The following is an 18,041-nucleotide window of genomic DNA, read 5'->3' on the forward strand; positions in this document are numbered from 1 at the left end:
CCTGCTATGATCCTTAAGTGTGTACTGGGATATTTAAAGACTAACTGACAACCCACTACTGTAGGTTACCTTGCATGTTTTTTTTTTTTATGACGCAAACAATTATGGTTTTACCCTCTTAGAATAAAATCTTGCCATAAATCCGTGCGACAACTTTGCCAATGTGAGCCAAAGGATGCTCAAGGACAATGGAGAAAAGACTGGGGAAACCTATTTGCGTCGGCTCTCCACACGATGAGGACTTTATCTCATTTACCAGCGAGTTCTCTCTCTCTCTCTCTCTCTCTCTCTCTGCCACTCTCCGCTGCTCCATTCTCTCCATTCTCACATCCCTCTCAGAGAGGAACAATGGGAGGAGACAGGGACAACAGCAGTGAAAAATGTGGGGATGATACAGCTCCAGGGGAAGGCTACTACACCACTAAAAGAGTAAAGTTTGTACAGGCTTCAAGTTATCCCTCCTCCAAAGAATTCTGAAATCAATAAACGAACACATATCATTGGCAACAGGTATCTGTCAGCTCAACCCTGGCTAGCGAGTCAAGACAAGAGAAGTCCAATGTGCAACTAAAGACCACGGTTTACCTGGCTTCCTGACCCAAGTGGCTCCATCAGAGCATTATAAACTATTCATTACATTTTGTGGATGTTTGTCTTTTTGTGTGTGTGTTTTTTTTCCACCTTTCTGGACAGTCTGGAGAGAGCTGATTGGTGGACAATGGTACTACCTGTTACCATGACTCCGCAGCAACTCTCACAGGAACTGAGGTTGAGATTACAATGCTCGTGTGGAGCAGCAGCCCCTAGGAGGTGGCTCAGGGAAAATGGGATCAGAAACACACACAGGATAGAGAACTGGGCTTCACGTCTGCCCGGTGCCTCGAGTCGTTGCCAAGACTACTGTGTGACCAACGACATGCACTCCAACAAACAGGAGGAGGGGAACCTACAATTCCGTAGAAAAATAAACATTGTCCCAACATTGCATAAATAATCAATCAATAAATAAATTCATCGAAGTCAATAAACCTCAGAAGTAGGCTATTATAAGCATTATTTGTTTGTTTTTCTCCCCCTCAGAGTTGTACACACAATCATCAAAAAGGTGAAAAGGAAATCATCTCCAAAGAAGGAATCATAATCTCATGATCATCCGTGTGACTCATGCAGATTTGTCTGGGTGCCCTTAAGCGATCTTTCCATGTCCACTGCAAACGCACACGCATCCCCGCAACACACTTGCACATGCGAAACAGGAAGACATCTTACTCACTGCTGAGTCCTGATTGGCCTGAGTTGTACACACAAGGTCAAGGGACCTCCTGCACCGAGGTCAGTCCACCCACATCCCAGGTCCACTCTGAGGGGCGCTCCAAGCCGCACAGATATTCCAGTGTTTTCCATTTCAAGCACTGCGATATTTACATCTTCCACGTCTGCCCCAGTGTACATCCCCATCTCCAGAACAGTGTTGCTGTGAAATAAACCCAGTAGCTGGTTGTCCAGGGGAAAACACAACTGATATGCTCCAAAAAAAAAAGGGAATTCGAGATTTAGTTGGTTAGTACAAAAATAAATGAATTAGTCCTGTGGCTGAAAATGTGAATTGGATTTGTATTTACATGGATCCAGGTGTGACCAGGTGTGGCCAGGTGACCATGGATGAGCTGAAGCCTGAAATCACCGGCTTAAAAGCAAGTCTGTTGTGATACTTCCTCCCATTGAGGTCATGGTGACCTCCACCATATTGTTCCAGTTGATGTGCTGTTCCTGAAAGACCAGACTGTCTTCGAGACTTACCATGAATACATATGTACTGTATGTTAAACTATAATAACCTCTTAGAATAAGAACTCCACTGTCACTGAAATCTGTGTCTGAAACATTCTCTAAGCTCTCCAGGGCATTCTTTAGAACATCCCTATCCTGCATTTCATGTGATCGTTCGTTTTTGAGGCAACCCAGCTCTGGCGGCCATATTGAGTGCAAAGGTAAGCCTGTTTTCTGCCTATTTCGACCCATACAACTTCCTGCCAGAGAATCTCAGCTCACTCGTCCTGGGATTCAGTGCAAAACTCTATACAGTACAGTGTTCTTAGCACACCATAGGACACTAGCAGACAGCATGCATACCACAAGACAGAAAAGGAAGCACTCGAGGATACAATGCAATACTGTGCAGCAGTGTTTGTGTATATTTGTGTGTGTAATCCTTCGTCAAGGGTTCTGCCGTTTTTATCTCAATCCTTCCGTTTGGTTTAGTGACAACCAGGAGAGAGGGACCACATCTTGTTTTATTTTTCTAAAAGAAAAGGGACCCCAAAGTGGCACTGAAGTAGCATCAAATTAAATCTATTAAAAATAAAGACTTATTTATATTGATGTATAACAGGGTAGCCAAGGCAACTGTAAAACTCAGTGAGAAATCCCAGAGCACACACAGATTCCGATTGTGGCTCTGTTTTTAAGGAAGTACATGCACATCTGTTTATCATCACAGAGAGCAAAAAAGGATGGGGTCATTTTCCTTTTGTTTATCATGATAGGTGGGAATCAGCCTTTAATTCAATGCCTGATTTCAATCTCTTACATTTTCATAAGGTTATTTGACCTGGGGAGAGAAATAAATCTGATGTCTTCTTATGGTTCATGTATCTTACAGTTGTATATATTTATATATATGTTTTTGTAGTTTTTCACTTTAGTAGAAAATTATTATTGTTTTTGACATATCTTATTACTAGATACTGTTAATATTTCATAAGACGTGAGAGAGTACAGTCACTTCCCCATTAAAAGCATGCAAGACCGCAGTCATTTTATAACTTTCTCTATTTCTCTCTCTCTCTCTCTCTCTCTCTCTCTCTCTCTCTGTCTCTTTCTCTTTTGTTCTCTCCTCTAGTTGACTCTTCCCTTCAGCCCCATGGTGTTATTTAGGGATATAAGACTTCCACAAAAAAAAAGAAAAAACAAAGAAAAAAGAAAATTACGATTAAAAAGACAATTTATATATATATATTTTCGTATTAGCTCCATCAACCTGTCACTTTTTAAGTCCATTATGCCAATGTTTCCGTTTCCAAAACCAAGAAGTGTGTTATACCTGAAAATCAAAGGGTTAGGTGATCGGTAACTTGGATACATCCCTCTAAAAGTCCTCCATTCACACCTGTCAGTCAGTTGGTGGTTATGGGCGTGGTTGATGACCCCTCCATCTCTTCCTGTTTCTCCTCCAGCATTTCAATGACGGAGGGGGTGACATCGGAGGCTTTGCGCTCCGTGGCCTGTCCTGGGCTACTACCTCCGGTGGGCGGGGTGCCGTGCACAGCATGTCCTGGGCTGCTGCCTCCGGTGGGCGGGGTTCCGTGGGCAGGGGAGGGGCTTAGAGTGACGGCCTCAGGCTCCAAGCATAGCGTTACTTCCTCTTCCTGTGGACACAGAGATTCTCAATCAGGCTGGTGACAAATCTGTTTCTCTTTCTCTCTCTCTCTCACACACACACACACAGATACAAACATTCCTGTGAGAGTGACGACTATTTAAATAGACCATTATACTCACAGACACAAATTAAACATTCATGCCCAATACCCGCTCCCTTGATCAAGGACTGACAACCAATGCACAGACATTCTGGTACACATTACATCATATTTCCCAAAACGTAGACAGATCTTATTACAAAGACACCTGAGTAGATGAGTGTGTGCGTGTGTGTGTGTGTGTGTGAGAGAGAGAGAGTGAGAGAGTAAGCGAATGTGGGTGCTTACAGTACACATGCATTGTGACCTTCACTTCTCAGTAAGAGCTATGCGTATGTTTTGTCTAGCCTTTCCCTTGTGTGTTTGAGTGTGTGTGTGCGTGCGCGCGTGCGTGTTTGTTGGTGTGCTTGTATATGTGGCTGTTTGTATGCGCATGTGTGCGGGTGTGTGTGTGTTTGTATGTACATATGTGTGTGTGTGTGTGTGTGTGTTTGTATGCGGATATGTGTGTGTGTGTGTGTGTGTGTGTGTGTGTGTGTGTGTGCTTGTATGCGGATATATGTGTGTGTGTGTGTGTGTGTGTGTGTGTGTGTGTTTGTATGCGGATATGTGTGTGTGTGTGTGTGTGTGTGTGTGTGTGTGTGTGTGTGTGTGTGTGCTTGTATGCGGATATATGTGTGTGTGTGTGTGTGTGTCTGATCCCTAAACAGCAGCTGAGCGCTTCTGTTGTGAGCGTGTAGCGTCTAGCGTGTTGCGGCCCATGGCCCCGTGCTGCTCTTGTTTGGCTGATTAAGAGCATGAGTGGTGAGAAGTGACAGCTCGGCCCATGTTGTGTGACAGTGCCTAATAAATTGCTTGATGTTTCCTGGTCATTAGCAAAATAAAACCCTTGTCATTGATTAAATATTTATCGCCAAATATGGTCTTTCATTTCACAATACTCAGAACGTCTGTGTTGTGCCTGGGAACTTGGAATACAAATGTGGTTCGGCGACGAACTCATCAAGTGGCTCTATTATACCATATTTTATGCATTTGTCTTATGTCTGTCTGTTTTCCCTCTCTATAATGCATTCGTTTTATTGTTTATATCCTCAAACTTACTGGATGACCAATATCATTATCGGCAAAAATAAATGAATTTCAGATGAAAATGTCTCGTGTTGATCAATGGCAGACCCCCTCCATTATCAGCATGGGAACAGCTGATCCATCGTGACCCTTGACCCCACAACCCACCTTGACCTCTTCCTCCTCTTGCGTCTCCAGCAAAGGTGAGTGCTCTTTCACTACTTCCTCTGCAGTCGGCACGTTTAGACCGCCCTCTGAGGCGGTCGCCACACCCACAAACCCTCCCACCTCTGACTGATAGGCCTCCATATGACCCGCCCCCCACAAGTCCACCAGTGGCGGGTGGTGTGTGGGCGGCTGCAAGCTATGGATGGTGCTGTTGGGCGTGGCTTGCAAAGAGTGAGTGGCGCTGTGTAGCCTCTGTTCTAGGGACTGAGAGAGCAGAAGGGAAACAGGGGGTGACAATGCATTGCACAAGGAATGCATTCATTATGAATTATATCATTTTGCTGGGATAACCACATGTAACACTCGCTGCTTGAAGAAACATACATAATATATATTTATATATTAGGAGCTACTCTTTAATGTATTGTACAATATTGTATGGCTCCATGACACTGCATAGGGCATCTTCCTTTAGGATATTGCCTTAGGGACCTGTTAGATACGATGCAAAAAAAGAATAGAGATGCATAATAATTCATAATGCGTATAGGTGAAGCAAGGTTTGGCAAGTGCATAGGATGAAACACACCACAAAAGCTATCATTGTCTCTGACAGGAGGTCGTATAGCTGAGTTAGGAACATAAACGTGCAAATCCTCGGGGCCTAAGAGTGAACCACAACAGATGTAATAAAAAAGAAACAGCACACCCATACAATTTGTTTGTATGCATCACGTTGTTTGCAAATGGTATGCATCTCACAAAATGACTTTGCATGGTCTTATGATGGCGTCAGTCACTGATCTTAACTTCTCACGAAAGATCATACAAATATGAAGTCTTTTAAAGAATTTTTAATTGCTTAGGAAACTGTAAAACTATATTGCCCAAATTATGGCCCTATATGTTACTGTTTTTCTTGGGTCAATAACTGAGCTTGGGTCAATAACTGAGATTTATTCTATCAGAACTAAGGCACCTATTTAAATGGAGTAGAAAAACAGTTTGATGCTGTAAGATGCAGTCATTTTAAAGCCTTAATCAGTATGGGACTTGCATTATAGTCCTTGTGATCATACAAAAAGTCATTTATTGCATATTATTTGCATTCAATCTCTTAACGTCACATCTGTTACTATTGTTAGTGGATAAGTGGTTCAAATCAGCTGGTAATACAGGCAGCAGCATTGAGGTGAGTGCGGCAAAGCTCAGCTAGTGTGCCTACTGGGCATAGGCTGTGCTCTTAATCATCGCTCCAATCAACTAGTGATGCAGCTAAATGTTTCTGGCTCAGTGGGCTACTTATTGAATCAAAATCACTTCAGACAGCACAACAGCGGTTTACACTCTCTATGAACTGTCGAGCGATAGCTGTACACCTAGTAGTTCTCTCTCGTTCTCCAAGAGGCCACCAGTTGATGGAGGCTACATTGATGGAGGTTGCTCTGAGTTAAACAGGGCCTATACTCTAGAGCAGGTATAGAGATAGGTTCTCTTTATGTTCAAAGTTGCTGCTGATGGAGCTTTGTTACCTTAAAATCTGTTAATCTTAAAAGCCCAATCCCTGCTGGTGGTACAAAATGGCTCATTCATGAACTGTGGCACCACTGTTGCTACGACTGCTACTGCCACTGCAGTTACCTTTGAGCAAGTTGAGCCTTTTGTGGGTTGAGGCAGCTGTGGCTGCTTGTGTTGCAGTGGTTTATGGGATTTGTAGTTTGATCCGTACCTGATACTGTAGCAGCTGTTGTTGCTGGTAGTGTTGTAACTGCTGCAGCTGCTGGATCTGCTGGCAAATCTGTTGACTATGCTGCAGGGCAAGCTGCTGCTGCTGCTGTTGCTGCTGCTGCGACAGGAAATGGGTAGCGGCGGCGTTGCCGTCATAGCCTCCCTCACTGGAAGTCCCGCCCGCCATCACGTACGAGCCAGCGGCGGGCGAGGCCACGCCAGAGGGCTCGTTGCTGATTGGCTCCCAGGCGTCCGAGGAAGAGAGGCAGTAGTGGCCTTGTGATACGTACGTATGGGGCCATACTTCCGCAGAGGAGTGGTGGAGGATCTGATCTGAAGGCCGGCAACAGACAAGAACACATCTTTAAGGTGATGACACACGGGGCAACCTTTTGAACAATGTTGCTAGGCAGGGCTCCTGTACAACATTTTTTTGCATTATTGTTTAATTACTTTTTCGTTTGGAGTCTCTGCATCTGTCACACAAACGGCAGGCAAAGTGCCAAGTCTGTCAACAACCCAAGTTCTGGTGCATGAGCTACATCAATTGCGTTGCATGTGGGAGTACTGAGTAGACTCATCAACATCTGTGCTTAAAGTCTTACCCATATTGTTTCTTACCCAATTGTTTTTATTATTATATAGCATTAAATTAGTTTCATTAAAAAGAAAACTTTATTTGTCCATCACTAAACTTAGGCCCCAAAGTGAAGTTATAGAAAGAGAGACATGATTGTGTTTTCTCTTTGAGCTACAGTAGAGGCTGGTGGTGGAACTGCTAAATAAAGATACTTGTAAACTTCAAAAGTTCCCAGTCTGGCATGTCAGCTCACACCTAGAGACCAACTCAGCCCAGACATCAGGGCTTCAGAAGTTTATCTTGTCTTCTTGACCTCTGGCACTGTAGCCCACCTAAACCAGTGTGCATGGTGGCGGCTGCAGCAGCAGCAGCAGAGATGTAGGGGGAGCATGATGAAACTGCCAGCAAGCCGTGCCCACTGACTCATCGCGGGAAGCGTTAAGGGCTAGATAACGTCAAACGCAACCACGGTTAGATCTTCTCCAAACGGCCCTGCGGGGTGGAAACCCAGGGTAATGCCGCTCTGAGTCGCTCTGGATGCGCCGTGGGTGAGGAGTCTGAAATCAAGCCTCTGAGGAGATCTTGCTTTTGCTTTCTGTATTTGTACACTATGACAAATGCTCCTCACGGAGATGCGCGCTATACTTCATAATGATGCCTGCACACGCAGCAGTATAATTTGATTGCTTGCCTTGTTGAGCAGCATTTCATGGATTTTATGACTGTTGTGAACATCATGGAAATACTTTTTTCCCCTAAATTTGCACGCAACGTTGGCAACTTTTATGAGACGCCAGCTTCCTGCATCCCGAGTTAGAATAACATTATGCAGAGGTGTATTTTTTAAAACGGCATCCTAATGACATAAACAAGATCTGTGTGAGTCATCTGCTGACTTACTGGAGAACACATTATGGCCATTGCTGCTTTTGAGTATAATATTCCTCCTTTTGTATACTTTTTTACCCTCTCTCACTCTCTGTGTCTCTCTCTGTCTCTCTCTCTTTCTCTATTTGTAATGTCCAACCTTTATGACTCTCAGTGGCAGACTGTGTTTCCTGTTAATGAACAAAAGTCCAACTGACTGATAGGGCTCTCAGTCTTGAGTCACGTTCCTTTTTGCACCACTGCATATTCCAATCTAGCTTCTTATTTATTTCATCACAGCCGCATTTAAAAAAAACAACAACATCCTGTAACTATCTCTGGCATCACCACCTCTTGACATACGACAGCCATTCTCGGAGAGCGAACCCAGGATTAATTGCAAGAAGTTGTTGGAGTGTGTAGTCGCATCGCTCTGTGAAGTTTATCAACAGAGACTGCCAGAGATGAGGGAAAGGGCTAAATCAAGTTTATTTGGTGGCAAATCTGTGCACCGTAGCTGCCGGAGTTGCTACGGAATTATGACATGATGGCGGTGCCTCGAGATCCCACCGTCTGATTGGACCGAGCCCAAGGTCGTGTCGTGACTAAAAGATTGTGCTTTTTTACGACCCCTTTGAGTACTTCTAAAGGAGTGTTCACCACTGAATCTTACAAATAGCAATTCTGAGGCAGTGGGCAGGAAATGTAGGATGCCATTAAATACAGCAGAGGAAATATTCTATTAAGTATTCTGTCATAGATGTCAATTGCGCCTTCATAATGAGAAATACTACCAGTTTCCCAAGAGAACAGTTGCTGTAATATATGTTTACATATTTAATAGAATATATGTCCTCTTATCATTAAACACATATTTTTCATCGAGTGCTGTGCTATCTCTCTTATTTCACGAAACGTCGTTACAAGGAAGCTGACTGTGTTGACGCCATTCAGGATTATGAAACAGTGCGGAATAATAATAACCAATGGTACTATTTATAAAGTTGAAATCCCTCGTCTTTGGTTCCCTCAGGTCATGGTTGTGAATGTAAAACAAGCTCTCAGTGTGCTAATGCCCCCCGGCGACCAGAAATGAGATTCTTTGTTTACAGAGGAAAATGGCACACTAAGCCTCTCCCTGCCTCTCTCTCTCTCTCTCTCTCTCTCTCTCTCTCTCTCTTTCTCTCTCTCTCACACACACACACACACACACACACACACACACACATACAGTACACACACCACACTACACATACTGTGGAAACTGACAAACCCTTTTCTCCAAAGGCTCTGTTGAAGTGTCCCTGTTCTCTGTCCCATAAACACGCACACACTCTATGACCTTGGCTCGTTTGGGAGATGAAGGAGATATTTCTGAAGAGAGGTTCATAGTATTTCATAGCTCAAGGTATTCATCAAACATCGGTACAGTATTAGCTGTACTCTTATTCCTGTGTGCCAGTTAAACCCTAATAGAGAGACAACAGGTCAACAGGACAAATTTGACAGCTTCTAAGTCAATATCCTCATCCTATTCTTATGTATGCCAACAAAGCATTCAAGAAAATATCATTGCTAACACTGAGAATGACCAGATAAAGCATTAAGACCGTTACATTATCTAACACCAGATATTTTCAGTGAGTCTTGTGGTAACCCTGAGTTATGATCATTTACATTACATTATATTACATGACAAATTTTAACCAAAGCGACTCTCAACATGGTAAACAATTTAAGGTAGAGTGATACGTATAAGTTATACAGTGATAAGTTAGTGCATCAGTGAGTGCTATTTCCATACAGTCAAGTGTCAGTTCTAGTCAGGTGATAAGTACTAGAATTTTCAAGGCTGGCTCCAGTAGTCCCTGTTAGTACCTCCTCTCTCCCAACACACTTCAGTTGTCTGATTTAACTGGAGAGGTGCTCCAGGATCATGGGAAATGTAGTTTTAGAGTACCTCTGCTGGTGATGCTCTCCTGATTGGTCTCGCTCAGGTGGGCCACGCTGCCCTGATTGGAGCCTGCATTCATGCTTTCATCCATCGACGTCCATGCCAGGAGTGTCGCCTCGGAGATGGCAAACTGCTGCAGGACTCCTGCAAGGTCAAAGTTCAAAAGTCAGAGACAAAGGCTTACAGTAAAGGTTGGTGTAATTGTCATGGTTACCTGAGGACTGCATAAGGGGAAGAGGAATGCTCCTAGCCTCCAACAGAAATCTATGTTTCATAACCAACTCCTTTCAGAATACGATACTGCTTCCAGTTCAGATCATGGCACTGCACTGTTTTTTATGCTTAAAGGTGGTCTAAGCGATGTTACGCGGTTTCTAAGCTAAAACATTTTTTGATACATACAGCAAACAACATCTCACCATCCGCTAGCTGTCTGTGCAATGAATACAAGGTAAGAAAAATGTAGTCTCTGTGTGGACAGCCCAAAAACGGCAACAAAAACAACCTGGCCCAGCCTGGACCATAAAAACATACACAACTGTTCCAGCCAATCACTGACGAGATGCGCGTTTAGGAGAGTTTCCATTGCACGAGAGGAAAGGGGAGAGTGTAGCAAGCTAGCTCTGTTTTTTTTTTGTTTGAACGTCAACAGAAGTGACGTGACCCGACATCGCTTAGAGCACCTTTAAGATATTTTTTTAATATCATTAAGGACAAAGATCTTACTCTTACCCCACCCCTCAGCAAACACCTCCTCAGACACAATATCATAAATGAATCATGCAAGAGCATCGCAGAGCCTCAAAGCTCAGACGCGGTTGCATGAATAACTCATGATAGGGAACCAAATTCATATTCTGATGAGCTGCTGAGCCCGCTGGGTCATCAGAAGGCACTTTACGGACCAGAGCCCATAAAGCTCGCCACTCATCACTCACACATTACACTCTGGAGCAGGGCTCTGGCGGATGTAATACGTTTTTGGAGCAGGCACTCATTAGGGCAGCAATATCTTTAACAGGGGAGCCCTAAATGAGTAGACTCACAGTAGGAGGCATCCCTCATGGTGACATTCACGACTTTGTTAGAACTAGTTTTAAAACACATAGCCTGTGGTGAACGAGAGAGAGAGAGAGAGAGAGAGAGAGAGAGAATACTCCAAGTGTAATTTTGGAAAGCTTTTCTTTCCATAAAAACATTTTTTCTTCTACGTACATTACTCCATATCAGCATTTTGTGGGTGCCTCTGTCAGAGAGCTAGTTTAATTATAACATGCATTAAAAACAGTTTTTCCTATGCAGTCGTCTTTGAAACCTGATCGCTTTTGATCATGTACTTTTATAGACCACACAGGGGTCTGCAGAAGTAAAAACAACAACACAGATGCATCATGCCCAAACACTGTCTCCTTTGTATAATTACATAATTCTTGTAAGTCAAGATTCAGAGCAGTTCTATTTTTAGCACCCAAAACTACCCACTGACTGCAACAATAAGCATAAGTCTACTCCACCACAACGTGCAGTCCCATCCCATAATAATCCGTTCCAGGCTTTCTGTTTCACTGTGGCTGCAGCACAGGGGGATGAGAGATGACAGCAGCAGCAGCAGCGCCCATCAAAACATGGAGCAGAGTCTGGCAACCCCCACAGGAGACGATACACACTTCCCACACTGCACTGGGGCTTGAGCGGTAAAAGGTATCTCTCTCTCTCTCTCTCTCTCTCTCTCTCTCTCTCTCTCACTCTCTCTCTCTCTTGGGCATGAAATGGGGAAGGGTTTACTCTAAAGAATTAAGTAAACAGCAGTGGTATGCATTCACACGAGTCTCTGCTACCATGGTATGAATATGGAGGAAACACACTACGATAGAAAGCTAATGTGTGACCTTGCTGCGCTGAATTTTGTACAGGTGAATTAATTGGAATTATGGATTGTTTAATTTAATGAGGGCTAGCTAATGTTAAATAACATTATCCAATCACGTTATTAAACACATTTCAGGCCATAGACACTTTGGGGTGTCTGGAGTCTGGGACTTCATTATGCAGACTGATTCAGAAAAAAAAAACACTGGCTGGGTTATTCAGCATTCTTGCCTCAAACTCCTTCTCTCTTTCACTCACTCACTCACTCACACTCACTCACACACACACACACACCCTCGTAGAAAAAATCACACGTCGGATGGTTCTATCGATCTGCTCTGCCACTAGAGGTGAAGAGCCTTCTTCAAGGACAGACAGCGGGGGAGGGGTGCAGCAGCGACCCTCCGATCACCCCTCTGTTCCCACAGCCGCATTAAATTCACTGCATTGTGTGTGCGTGTGTGTGTCTGTGCGTGTGTGCATGCATGCGTTTGTGCGTGTGTGTGTATATGTTAATATATGTGTGTGTGAGTGTGTGTGTGAGTGTGTGTGTTTCCCCATTCACCACAACTGCAACAGGGAAATCCCATTAGCGGCAGGCTAAAGGGCTCAGTATTGAGATCAGATTAGTATTTTCCCTGCCAATTGCCTCACTGGCCTAAATCGAAGGTGATTTGATCGAATTGTGTTGGTAATCTTCGGTTGCTTTGAGAGTCTTCCAGACTCAAGTGACAAATACCCGCTTGTGGACAATCACTCAGGAACAACGGGCCATCAGCGTCCCGCCACCCCTAAAATATCCACAACTGAACCCCTCTGCATGCTGTGCAATATTGTCCAAGTTGACATCTTTTGTGGCTCCTACACAATGCTGATACACGACAGTTTTGAAATTAAAGAAATAGGATTTCTAAATGACACTGTCAGCTTTTGGGGAGCAGCGCTTTCTAGATCCGCTGATTATCAAATGATTCTGGCGCAGGTTCTGGCGGGGGTCAGAAAAACCCTTGTTGAGTCGCGTCAGCAACTATCTGTCCGTGCCCATCTGTCTGTGCTGATTGAGACATCAGTGTCACCAACTACTGACTACTACACATGCAACTAACAGCTGTGGCTACATCGGACGCACAACTGAAGTGTTCAGTTCGTAGAGTGTATGCTGCAACAATTAGCCACCGCCATAGTCAGTGGAACTGGCTACACCAGACATGATAGCACTCCACACATTTGAAAAAAATCAGACCAGTGTTTTAAAAACCATTTAGCAAGTACTTTAGTAGTATGTAGTGGTTCAGTTGCGTGCCCGGTGTAGCCCAGTCGTAAGTAAGAGTCATTGGACGCATGTGCCCCCCCCCCCCCCCCCGCCGGCAGAGGCGGGTGGTGGACGGCTGACCTGCGGTCATGCGGGCCTCCTTCTCCCCGTCGCTCAGGTCGCTGTAGGCGTCGTTCTCCATCTTGCGCTCCTGCTGCATGTGCAGGGAGGAGGCGCGCACGCCATACGTGCCGCCCGCGCCCACCGTCTGCATGCCCCAGTTCTGCCACTCGATCATGTGCGCCACGCGGCCCTGCGCCATCGCCGTCGGCTTCGTCACCTTGTCCTTCATGGACCGGGACACCCCTGAGAGGAGGAAAAGGATGAACAGATGAATAGATGGATGGACAGATGAGTAGATGGATGGGGAGATGAGTAGATGGATGGGTAGATAGATTGATATATGGATAGATATTGACAGATAGATTGATAGATAGATAGTGGTATCAAGGTGGAAGGGGTGTTTCAATGGATAGGTAGATTGACAGATAGATAGATAGGTAGATTGATAGATAGATAGATAGATAGATAAATAGACAGATAGATAGATAGACAGATAGATAGATAGATAGTGGTATCAAGGTGGAAGGGGTGTTTTAATAGGAATAGTGTTTCAGACAGGAAATGAGGCAATTGGTTGATGATGGAGCAAAGAGGAATTATGGGGCATTAGACGTTTATTTTGCATGTGACAGATGCAAAGAAGAGGGGAGAGGCGTGAATGTACAGGCATGACGGTGGAGCCGAAGAAAAAAAACGTTAGACTGCATTTCCCTGGATACTTGGTGGACGGTGGATGTAGGAGAGAGTCAAGTGGCTGGCCAATATGGAAATGTGGATGACATGATGAACAGTAATGAACTGTTTCTCTCTATGTGTTAGTGTGTGTTTTTGTGTGGGTGTGTGTGGATATATGTGTGTGTGTGCGTACATGCATATGTATGAATTGTCATTTGCGTGTGCATGTACAGTAAGTATGTTTGTCTATTTGCATGTGTGTGTGTATGTGCATCATGATGCATGTGTATCATGATGCATGTGTATGTATGTGTGTGCGTGCGTGTGTGTGTGTGTGTGTATCATGATGCATGTGTGTGTGTGTGTGTGTGTGTGTGTGTGTGTGTGTGACGTGATGGGGATGTAACAGCCTCTGAGCTTTCAGGAGATAATGACTCACTCCCAGGAGATGAGCAGCGTTGCAGGGGACAGTGCAACAGATGAGAAGGGACAGGGGAAAGCGGGGAGGGGGGCATGACAGCGGATGGGAGGTTAACCGGGGCTAGATGGGAGATGTCATGAGATTAATGGAAGGTTGGCTTGTTTGGCGGCATGGCTCTCTGCTCTCACACTCATCTGCACATTCAGGCGCCGCTCTCTCCTCATGCTTCTCATTAAAAAGCCCCCTCTCTCATTCATGTAACTGCAATCTGACTGAGGCAGGCAAGCAGGCAGCCAGGCAGGCAGGCCTCCAGTCACTTGCTGTCAGGACGGCTCGCATTTGCCTCACTTAACCCCAGCCCTTTCTGGGTCTGGGCAGTGCCAGGCGCTAACCGCTAGCTAACCGAATCCAGACAAACAAAAAGTGGATAGCATGTTGAAGACGTAGGAACACAATTAGTGCACTCTCGTTACATATTCTGCAGCACACTCTCACAATGAAATCCAAAACTATTTTGAGGTGTAACTATCATTGAAACTGTAAAATAGAATATAATATAGAATACAGAACATTTTTTTTGTTGAAACTTAAGAATGCAGGTAGCACCAGACACTAACAGATAGCTAAAAGAAAACAGACAAACAAAAAGTGGGCATAGCACATAGGGTGGCCATACATCCGGATTAAAGCTGGATAGTCTGTAATATAAATGCCATGTCCGGCGTTCAGCCAAGCCTCAAGCTGGACGCTCATTTGTTCTCCTATTTGGAGTTGCACTGGGCCTCTAGATTATTTCCTGGGATGCAGCGTACCATTTCTCAAACTATGGACGAGGTCGAGGACACCTCTGGTCCATGGAGCCGCCAGAATCAAATTATGCTTCTGTCTCTTGTCTGATAATGTGCTGCACAATTTATGAAGAAACCGCAGACCGACAGAAAAGAAAAGAAACATTTTGCCAATCAGGAGGACATACATGCTAATTAGGTGTCATCATAGCGGCATACAATTAAGTGGTAGTGGTAAGCGTTCATTCAATGCATGCGTGTGCACGAGAAACCACTGGATAACGCTGTAGCAAAGCTCCGCTTCAACCTGGAAGAGGTGGCCCTAGAGATGTTGTCTCCTGAGCTGCAGCAGAAGGTGAAGGTAGAGTTTGATGAGGCCAAATTGAAGAACAGGATACTGAGGACAGGAACTTAAATCAATTAAAAATACAGGTGGACTGCTGCACACATAGAGACGAAGACACTGCAGACAAGTCCCCAATAGACTGAATCGCTGTAGAAATATTTGACTATTTGAGCAGTTCAACTTTAACCAGTCGCATGGTGTTTTTTTTTCACTCTCTTGTTGTTTACATAAAACAAGCTATTTATGCTTGTTAAGAACTGAAATATACAGTATATACTTTGTAGTCATTTATTTGTTTATTTATTTTTATGCGAACTTTAAGTGTATGAATGTTATGTTTTGTGGCACTGTGCCCTTTGCAAGGCACGTTCATCTGGTCCGATTTTTGAAAGACACCACAATACGTTGAATAAATGTAAATACTGTGAATAAACACTTTTCGCCTTTACAGGAATATTTGTTCCTCTTCATGCTTACATCATGATATGTCGTAGATCAAATTGTCATGCAATGAATAGCGTATGCTTATTACAGAATCACTACCATCGTTATCATGGACAAAACAGCATTGTTGTTGGGAGTACACAATAGTCCTATGTGACTATTTTTGCCTCATTAAATGCCGCAAAAGTCTTCCTTTTTGGTGTTATGGAAATGGCCACCCCAATAGCACCCTAATAGCAAACGTTTTGTTCTCTCAATAGATTCTCCGGTTAAACAATCTCGCAGTGAAATCTAAATATAAATCTAAAACTACTTTGAGGTGTAACTCATTGAAACTGTAGAATACAGAATAAAGTTTTGATTGAAATTTAAGAATCAAGCCCTGCAAGCTCAAAAAAAATCTTCTCCATTCTCCGCAAAAGCGATGGCTAATGACAATGATTAACAGTGATGAGCCACAAAGTCAGGTGATCAGGTTCAAGTAGAATAGAGTAAAGCTTAGATGGAGAAAGGAATACGATAGAAGATTCTTCACAAGAACCTCACTGACTGGGGGGCGCTGTGGCACAGCAGGCTAAAGCGTCCGTACCATTTACGGGTCCGAGTGCCCACGGGGACCCAGGTTTGAATCCGGCCTGCGGTCATATCCCGATCCCGCCCCATCTCTCTCTCCCACTTGCTTCCTGTCTACCTCTTCACTGTCCTGTACTAATAAAGGCAAAAAGGCCAAAAAATATACTTAAAAAAAAAAAAAGAACCTCACTGACTGAGGTTCAACACTACACTCCATATTCACTTTATACACACAGGACAGAATAACTGACTTGACACCTACATTTCCAATCCATCACCACTCAGAGACAACAAGCCACATGAAAGTAATGCATAGTAGTGGGTAGTGTTTTTTTTTTTTTCAAGGAAGGAGTTTTGTTGTTGGTATTACACCAATGGGAGAGGTCATTGGCGAGTATTGTCAATGGAGGACAGGAAGTGATAAGGGGTACCCACAAAGGGGCCATGTTGGCCCCAGGTCGTCCTGGAGCCAACATGGTGTCACTTTACCATTTACAGCACAGACACACACCTGACACACCTGATAGAGACGCATTAGCCAGAGCACCGATCCCGTACGCATTGGAGTGCCTCTTCTTCAGCCGAGGCAAGATGGACGTTGTGTCTTCCATGGAGAGCTGAATAGGAGGAAGCAAGATATTCGATAGAGGAGGAACAATGGGGAGAAAAGAGGGAATAAAGTACAGGGAGAGGAGGGTGAGGAAACAGGAAGTGTACCGCAGCACACAGAAAATGGGGATTTTGGGACAGTGGGACAGTGTGAGGGGTATTTGAGGGGATATTAAGAGGATGGAGTGAAGGGAGATATAAGGGTAAAAATAAGGTTAGAACAGCATCCACACAAAGATAGTGTCACTTGAGAGCACTACATCTTCCAGCTGCCTGCCTCTCAGTGTCTCTCCACTTGCATTGTGGGAAGTGTGGTTCATCAGCTACAGCCTTGTGATAAAAGAGTACTGTGCTACACACTGACTGCACAGAGGACTACAGCACTTCACCTTTGATCTTTGAGAGATTGTGAAAGAGAGAGAGAGGAAAGGACAGGGAGATGGGAAGAGAGGGGATTGAGTAGATTATCTAAGGTGGTGGGTAAAGAAAATAAAAAAAGTAAACAAAACAACAAACTCATAAACAGACTAAAAAGAAAGGTCGTAATGAGGGAATGAAATTCACAAACACTTACATTGATTCCATCCCATGAAAAGTCTGTTTGGCCATGCTGAGAGAAAAAAGGGAAAGAGAGGGGGATGGGGAAGGAAAGAAGAAGAGGAAAAGAAGGAGAGAGACAGACGACCATAGGAGAGGAGAAGGGGGCAGGAGGAGGGAGAAAAAAGGATTGTGACAGAGGAAGACAGTTCATAAAAAAACATGTGAACTCGAAAGGAGAGGCTGAGGAAGAAGAGAGCGAGAAGATAGGAGCGGGCGATGTTGGAGTCCATCCAAAGCAGCCAAGGAAAGGTGGCAGAGGGGAGCCAAAGGCCAGAGTGAAGGAAAAGGAGGAGAAGAAAAGGAAGGAGAGGGAGGGCAGGGGAAGGGGTCGAATATGGGGATTCGTTCATCGCTGTTGTTCTCCCTAGCGCTGTGTGTATGAGGAACACGCAAGGCTCTGCTTCTCTCCCTCTTCTCCTATATTGTTCTTTCCCTTTCTCTGGGCGCTCTCTGATGGAGCAATTGTGAAATGGGGGGCTATTGCTGGACAG

At 44.3% G+C, this 18,041-nt stretch overlaps 1 protein-coding gene across 2 annotated transcripts in view; it reads right to left on the bottom strand.

Moving 5' to 3' along the window:
* Positions 1 to 2,649: 2,649 nt before the first annotated feature.
* The window catches only part of fam131bb (family with sequence similarity 131 member Bb), a 34,800-nt gene continuing 19,408 nt past the window's right edge, over positions 2,650 to 18,041 (bottom strand). Inside the window, exons 3-9 of one of the 2 annotated variants that reach the window (XM_062539191.1) lie at positions 17,525 to 17,560; positions 16,862 to 16,958; positions 13,113 to 13,337; positions 9,857 to 9,994; positions 6,451 to 6,782; positions 4,722 to 4,985; positions 2,650 to 3,428 (exon numbers count right to left, since the gene is read on the bottom strand). In XM_062539191.1, the coding sequence (XP_062395175.1) occupies positions 3,177 to 3,428; positions 4,722 to 4,985; positions 6,451 to 6,782; positions 9,857 to 9,994; positions 13,113 to 13,337; positions 16,862 to 16,958; positions 17,525 to 17,560 (1,344 nt within the window). In that variant the 3' untranslated portion in view covers positions 2,650 to 3,176. Of the gene's footprint in view, positions 3,429 to 4,721; positions 4,986 to 6,450; positions 6,783 to 9,856; positions 9,995 to 13,112; positions 13,338 to 16,852; positions 16,959 to 17,524; positions 17,561 to 18,041 lie in introns of both variants that reach the window. The other variant, XM_062539192.1, reaches the window with a different exon arrangement.

The sequence above is a fragment of the Sardina pilchardus genome, chromosome 6 (assembly GCF_963854185.1).
Source record: "Sardina pilchardus chromosome 6, fSarPil1.1, whole genome shotgun sequence".
NCBI classification, from domain to species: domain Eukaryota; kingdom Metazoa; phylum Chordata; class Actinopteri; order Clupeiformes; family Clupeidae; genus Sardina; species Sardina pilchardus.